Source organism: Triticum aestivum, chromosome 3D (genome assembly GCF_018294505.1).
Source record: "Triticum aestivum cultivar Chinese Spring chromosome 3D, IWGSC CS RefSeq v2.1, whole genome shotgun sequence".
NCBI classification, from domain to species: Eukaryota; Viridiplantae; Streptophyta; class Magnoliopsida; order Poales; family Poaceae; genus Triticum; species Triticum aestivum.
The window spans coordinates 461,826,119-461,833,861 of NC_057802.1; the positions used below are offsets into that span (position 1 = coordinate 461,826,119).

At 49.4% G+C, this 7,743-nt stretch overlaps 1 protein-coding gene across 1 annotated transcript; it reads right to left on the reverse strand.

The window, feature by feature from the left end:
- Window positions 1-306: 306 nt before the first annotated feature.
- Window positions 307-836, reverse strand: LOC123074955 (uncharacterized). Its single transcript, XM_044497673.1, has one exon. It carries the CDS (start codon window positions 756-758, stop codon window positions 495-497), a length of 264 nt encoding a protein of 87 aa, XP_044353608.1. The 5' UTR covers window positions 759-836; the 3' UTR covers window positions 307-494.
- Window positions 837-7,743: the final 6,907 nt, after the last annotated feature.

Sequence of the window (7,743 nt, forward strand, 5' to 3'; positions counted from 1 at the left end):
GCAAGATTCGCGTCACCTCCATGATCTCCATCACCGTTCACCGGATCTGCTACCATCGACTCGTCTTGCTGGCCCCGCCCACCGGCCGGCACCACCGTGGCGTCGCCGTTCTCCGTCTGGCATCGGATTAGCGACGGTTCTCCGCTCTCGGCTTAGCGACGGTAGGAGTTCCATACACATCTGTAATACTGTATCGTACTTTCGTAATGAAAAATCAGTAAATCATCCTGCTTCCGAAGAGCTGTGCCGCATTACTCTAACCTAGGCACGTATGTAAATTTCTACCTTTGCCACAAACACCGCAAATTTGCAACAGCGGGATTTCTTTACTCTGGTCAGGCAAGCAAATTAAGGAAGGAGTACACATTCAGAGAAGCACGAAAAACAAAGCACAGAACAACACTACCAAACGGCGAACAGAACAGGACACTACCCAACAGCCAGGGAAGAACTCGTACGTACGTACACACAAACGTGAACTACACAGCTACTAATCAGGCGCCGTACTTGTAGCTTCCCATGTCCTCCGCGATCATGTCCAGGTCCCTGGAGGGCACGGCCATCGACATTGCCCGCCGGTGGCGCCCCGCCGGCGCCCTCGCGGGCTGCTGCTCGGAGGCGTCCGCCCCCGCCGCGGCGGGCTTCCGCTGCTCGCCGACGCCGTCGGCCGGCACGTCCTCCAGGCTGGCGAAGTTCTCCGGCAGCGAGAACACGCTCTGCGACGCCCTCCTCTGGTGCCTCCCCGGCCTCTGCGACATCTTGATTCTTGAAGAGAAACTACTGAGACTGGGGTCGAGCCGTCGAGGAGACCTAGCTAGCTCTAGCTACTACTACGATGTGATGCTACCGCCTGCTTGATTGAATTACAGGACGCCACCGATGTATATATAGGCCCGCCCAGCGCACGCTCGTCTGCCATTTGTTTTTCCAACTATTACGAGCCTGTTCACCAGTACCAGCAGTACAATTATTGTAACATGGAGTAGAGATTAAATTTGTGAGCGATCTGGCAGTTCCTGGCTCCAAAGGCCATTGACTTTGTGCATGCATATCCATGGCGCGCCGAGCGGCATGCATGTGCATGTGCATGCGCATGGCTCCTACCCGCCCCGCGCGTCTGGTTAAGGACTTGCTTGGTGGACGTGGCCATCAATTAAGCATACGAGCATCTCGATGATTACCAGATTAACGTTCGTCTTCGCTGATGTGGTGCTCTCATCTTTGCAAAGTATAGCCAACTTGGCACGTACTTCTGGCTGCTGCTCCCTTGGTTGACATGGCTGGCTGCTCAGTACTGTATGCCCTCCGTACGTTTCGGATGTCGCTAGGAAGCTTCCTACGAGCGTAAACAAATGGCACTCATGAGGCGCATGTACAGGAATCTCAGGACCGGGCTCGCCATTTTTATTGGGTTAGTGCTTCACTCATGAGCCGTCCTGATATATTTAGCAGAGAGCCACGTGCAAACCGAAGAGGGAATCAAGCATGCAATAACAAAAGCAAATCATGCACAGTTATCACTAATCGAACTTATTTTCTTAAACGTCTATTTTATCACAAAAATGAGCTGGTACGGATCGGGGGTTCCTTGCTAACGGTTCTATACGGAGAACCTAGTAATTATTCCCTTGAATTCCAGCACGACATATATCGTTAGTTCTAGCAGCATAGAGCATAAATGCATAATGCTCCTACACTGCCCAATAAGTGCATGTTAATTAACCGATTAGAAATTGGTTTATTCAGTACTGTACCACCTTTTCTGTTCCAATGGAATTAGTATTGTTTTTCCAGTTTTGGAGGAAACACATCGTTTCGTTTTGTAGGTGCTACATCTCGAAAGAACCCCTGATAGAGCTAGCTGGATGTTCTTGCCTAAAAAAAGAAAAAAAAATGCCGGGCGGTGTTAACGTACTGTCAGCACAGAGGCACCCGCATGTTAGTAGATTCCGGAACTCGTAGCCCGCGTCCAGTGCAAGCTCACATGGGTCGATCGACCGGGCCATGATACGCTCGTAACCCACACATGCACAAATCATTGCTTTCTTTTTTCTTTTGAATCAAATTATGAGCTTTATTTTATCTTATATATATAGGAGTAACTATTTTTTTAAGAAACACCTGCAATTCTATTCATACTAGTAACCATTACAAATACACTAATGTTATACACCAGCCGGAAGAGGGGGGTGGATACAAAGAGAGACTCGTTTCAGAGTGCTAGAAATATTAGCACTTTATCGATTAATCAAATCCACAAATAGATAGTAAGCATGGCAAGGAGAGTATGCAACTAACACCAATACCTAAGCATGTGAGCACGTACAGTACATAGAACCAAGACATCACTTTTTAGTTACTTTACTTCTCCCCAATAGAGCTTAGAAGTAAGAATTTATTGGCGATGAAGCTCAACCCTCTCTCGAACTGAGCTATTTCCGCTTTTTCGAACAAAAAGTTCGTAGATAAGGCCCTACTCTTTGATAAAGCGCCACAAATTCCTGAATGACCTCGCAATAAATATGTAAATTCGTTTCGCAAAAATTCAGAGATTTTCGATCTCCCCCAGGCGGAGTGTTTCACGCGTTAGCTAGGCCCCTGATCCGCGTAGACCAAGGGCGAACACTCATCGTTTACGGCATGGACTACAAAAGAAATTTTTTCAACAAAAATGTGAATTAGGAAGGATTGGTCGACGAAATATGAATCGGAGACTTAATCTTGGATCAATAATTCACTTATAGAAATAGAATAGAATAGAAATATCAAGAGAAACACTCTTCTTTCCGAACATCCATTTCTAGTGGGGGACCCCGGTATACTGTACTAATATGTGTAGGTCCCTGTAATTCGAGTGAGAGCCGAAGATTCTAGGGGGCTACAGCTGCGCTTTTGCAGCACCGGAACATACATCATATACAGCTAGCACATTAACGAGCAAATAGGGGATGAACAAATCATACCCTCCGGTTGAGGTAAACGCGGCGGCGTGGTAGCAACAGCCTCTGCGTCGTCCGCGACCTTCTTCTTGGCGGCGACAGCGGCCATGGAGTCGATGCAGGGAAGTAGTCAAAGGGGGCGAAGACGGGGACGGATCGGGAGCAGTCGCGTCGAGACGCTCCCCAAAAACCTTATTGCTGTTCTCCCGGGCAGGATCTCGAACGACAGGGTTCCGGAGGCACCCGCTCTCCTGACCAACCATGCACGCGGTCGTCGGGATGGGATCCCCAGAAGCAGCACAGTGAAAGGAACAATAGATGACGGCTAGGGTTATCCAGGAGGGAGGGAGGGAGTTAGGGTTTACTCCACAGGCCAGCGCGCTCCTTATATAGGCCGTCGGGTAGATGGGCCTGGGCTGAGGCCCATGACTGAGTCCACGAATAGTCCACGGTCCAACGTCTTAGACAATGGCACTTTCGTTAGCGACTCGTTAATTAATCCATAATTAATTAACCATTTCTGACCAGCAAAAATAAGGCTCGGCTCAGTTCATTCCAGCAACACCCGGCGCGCGCTTGTCGTGACGAGGCGAGGCGAGGCGGGCGGCGGAGGAGAAGGAGCGCGCATGCACAGCTCCTCTTCCCAAGCTCCCAATGGCATGTGGTAGAGCAGCTCTTATAAAGGGGTCTCACTCTTACTACTGTAGCAATATGGTACTAAACTTTCCACCACTTGTCGTGCGCCTAAATGAGCCTTAGAGATTAACCAGGGATTATTGTCTTACATGGGCCAAAGCTTATCTATAATCCAACAATCCACCACCAGATCTCAAGGCACATAAGTTTGATATACCAGAATTTTCAGTGGAAATTGTTAAGTTGACCTTCCACCTATAGCAACAGGATTAGACTTCTTCACAGCTGAACAATGAACTATGCCTTGAGTTGTAGGTTTAGCATGCAGAAGTTTTGCCTATCGTCAGCTGATACGTGGCTGCCGAAGGCTAAACCCCACGGGTGGAGCTTATTAGTCATACTCATGAGCTTCCCAGTAGTCGGGCTCACATAAGTGTGTTCCTCCAAAGATCGCTCTGTAGGATAGCATCTTGCTTATACAAGCTTTGGAACATATTAAGACAAAACTCAACCTGTCTTACGGATTACGAGAGTATTGCATCTCCAACGGAGTGGGTTCGTAAGGATACTCTCCTCAGTTGACCGCTGGATTGTTTTCCCAGGTCCTAACTCACGGGATCTCCGATCACATAGGTTGGGTTACCCCATTGGAACTTACGTGGGTCTCATTGTTGGAAATATGCCCTAGAGGCAATACTATTCTATTATTATATTTCCGTTTTCATAATTAAGAGTTTATATTTCATGTTATAACTGTTATGGTCCTGGAATATGCGATTCAGTGGAAAACTCATATGCACGTGTGGAATGATAAACGGTAAATAATAGGTTCCTTGTCTCGCCTCTAAGACTGGCTCTAGTGTTGTTGGTGATCATGTTTTCCAGATCTTAGGATATTGTTAAGTGTAAAGATAGTCTTAAAACAACATTGAGAGTATGACGTTAGAAAAACGATCATATGGAATCGACCCTATGTTGTTTGATACTTTGAGATAACATCGTCTGAGATCAATTGTTATAACACGGAGTGGTAGCATGTGGTTTTAATTCCTCAAACCATGAGAGTATCATAGTCACTTCCTACTATACGGTGGACTTTGGGGTTTCTCAAACTTCATCGGTAACACGGTGATCATAACGACAACTTACAGGTTCAACGGAAAGTTTGACAAGGGACTAGATAGCTCAAGAGTGGGATTTGCTCCTCCGACGATGGAGAGATATTCTTAGGGCCCTCTCGATGTGATGACATCCATCATCATCTGGCCAGACACAGGTGATCATGTCACGGGGATGCCGAAACACTTCAACGAGAAAGAAAAACAAAACCGGTAACAAGAAGAATGGTATAGTGAGCATGTGCATGACCCCCTTTCCCCGAACTAAATCGCCCTAAGACCATTACCATTAATTCGTATTTTCCCTAGCAAATCCATGCATGACTCGAGAGGATACCGGCACACCTCGGGTTTTGTAAAGTATCGTGAAGCAAAGGGAATATGAAAGCACATTTGCTCCCTTGGTGTTTTTGGTAATTCATGTCAACATACATATTGTTGGACTAATGTTTTCATCTAGTATGTTTAAGGAAAGTTCAATATTGGCATGGCAAGGACATGAGGATGTGGACCCCTTTAAAATGCTGAGGACATGGATTGGCACAAGCTTCAGTACTCTACATTTTTGGTTAAGTGATCCAAGATCACACCGAGTTCATAGGAAAGCCAATACGAGTAGAAGGGGATGAGATTTTGATCATGACTCAATTGCTCAAGTGCTTGAAGATATTTCCCCAAAAATCCTCAAATACCTTGTCCAAATCCCATCTGTCCAAACCCTAAAAGTCCAACTCGGTCCCACCAAAATCTCCACATCCGGACCCACCGAGTTGATCCTAGACACTATCAAAGCCAAACCCTAGACTTTCAGTTGAATCGAGATGATGATCGGTCCCACCGATTTGCACTGACCAAGTTTCTGTATCCCAATTAGTTCATTTTGGAATTACCGAGTTTAACCGATCAGAATCACCGAAATATGGTCTTTGTTGAGGATATAACCATTGAATCACCTGCCCAGGAGGAGCCGGGTAACGTCATAATGGTCATCACGTGAAGCCCAGTACCAAACTTGGAGATGGCGGATCAAAGATGGGCTTAAGACCCGGAGATGGCTTAAGGCCTGTAGTGATAAACCGCCGTTATGGCAAGACTTGTAGTGTAAGGCAAGAATAGTTAAGAGTCCGAGACGGACACTGTTATGAGCCGGCCGGGACTCTGAGAACCGATGGGCGTCAACCTCTCTATATAAAGGGACGACCCGGCGGCGGTTTAGGAAAAAAGTAAGACCAAATCGATAACCAGGCAGGACGTTTTAGCTCCTGGTCATCGAAACCCTAATCAATACCACCTCAACTAAACGTAGGCTTTTACCTTCACCGTAAGGGGCCGAACCAGTATAACCCTCGTGTTCCTTGTCCCGTTTAACCCCTTTAAGCTTCCTAGTTGCGATGGCTCCATGACTAAGTCCTTGCACGAGGACATCTGCCGTGACAATTCCACGACAGTTGGCGCCCACTGTGGGGCCAGCGCACGGTGGGTTTGAGTTCTTGAAGGGCAGCTTCGAATGTGGGCCGGATGACCAAGAGTCGTCGTGGCAAGCTCTACATCGACGATGCAAACTGGGGCCCCGACGCCGGCTCCATCGAGTACGGGTACCGGGTCCCCTTCGGCGGAATCCACGTCTTCATTGGCAATATTGGTGAGCCGGGCCCTGAGCCGGACCTCTGCACCGATCTCATCGAGATGGCTCAGCGTGCACGACCCGCCCGGGCTCTACCTACCTTGAAGCATGCTTTCGTGGGATGTGTCCATGGAGGACTCTCTAAAGGATCCGGATCTGGTGATGAGACGGCCGCCGGCTCTGACGGCGAGTCATCTACGGATGAGTCAAACTCGTTGTATCAACTTCAAGATGGCCGGCTCAGGGGTTGTTCCGATGGCGACAGCATTCCGGACCCCTTTGAGCCACCGAGCCGGGTTGGAATCTTCATGGCCGGCGCACAACCTGTTCAAAACCCCGCCGCCGGGTCAGGAAGCCCTGTGCCCTCGCCGGCTCAGGTGCTGATGGATCTCACAGACAAGATGACGGTCCTGTTGACCGCTACGGTTGCCCCGGCGGATCAAGTTCAGCATGACGCGGAGGTGGCACAGTTAAAGTTGGATCTAGCAAAAGCCAAGGAGGATCTGGCGGCGGAAGGGATCAGGATGGCTGCAGAGAGGGCGGCTCTCGACGCCCAGACTCAGCTGATTCAGGCACAGTCTTTCTGGCTCACGATGGATCAAAACGCGTCCAATGAGGTCATGAGAAGGAGGCATCAAAAGGCCCAATCTCGACTCCCTCCGGTTTACGATCCTCGAAACCTCTTCAACACGCCTGGTGCAGGGCCTAGTAAACCGCCAGAGATCATAGTGCCCGGGGCTGGAACGCCAATTCAGCCCCAAGTGATGGGACCTCCCCGGGTGAACCCTGCCCCGCCTCAGTACGTACCAATACCACCGGGTCATTATGCCAACCCGTTGGAAAACATGGTCGCCGCGGCGGCGCGGCTGGCGGCTCTCCCAATCGATGGTGACTCTCCAACGGCGGTTGAAACCCGCCGGGTCAGAGAACTCCTTCAGACGGCTCTGGCGCAGCAAGAGGCATATTCTTATAGCCGGGACAGGATTCATTCAACCCCTCGACCAGGCTGGAGCCCGAGTTATAGCAGACACATGGTCTCAGCAACCGGCTCAAGTAATGTCCGACGCCATGACTTGCCTCCTGGCCACGGCCCGGCTCATAACGGAGCCTTTCACGCGGTAGACCAAGACAGAGCACGGCAAGAGGCGGAGCAGGTGCCTCAGTTGACGGCTTACCAGCCACCCCCGGCTTATCCGACGGCCTCCATCGACGTGGGTATACCTACGAGGACTGGAGGTGTTCCTTGTCTGGTGCCGGCTCTCCGTAACGAACGTCTGCCCAAGGATTTCAAAGGGCCAAGGAAAGTGCCTAATTACACCGCTGATTTGCAACCCGGAGCATGGATCGAGAGTTACGAGATGGCTATGGAGTTGCTAGAGGTCAGTGAAGCGGCGATGGCCAGGTACTTCACCATGATGTTAGATGG

Coding starts and splice junctions, on each gene's coding strand:
- LOC123074955 (XM_044497673.1), bottom strand. CDS start 758: ATGTCGCAGAGGCCGGGGAGGCACCAGAGGAGGGCGTCGCAGAGCGTG.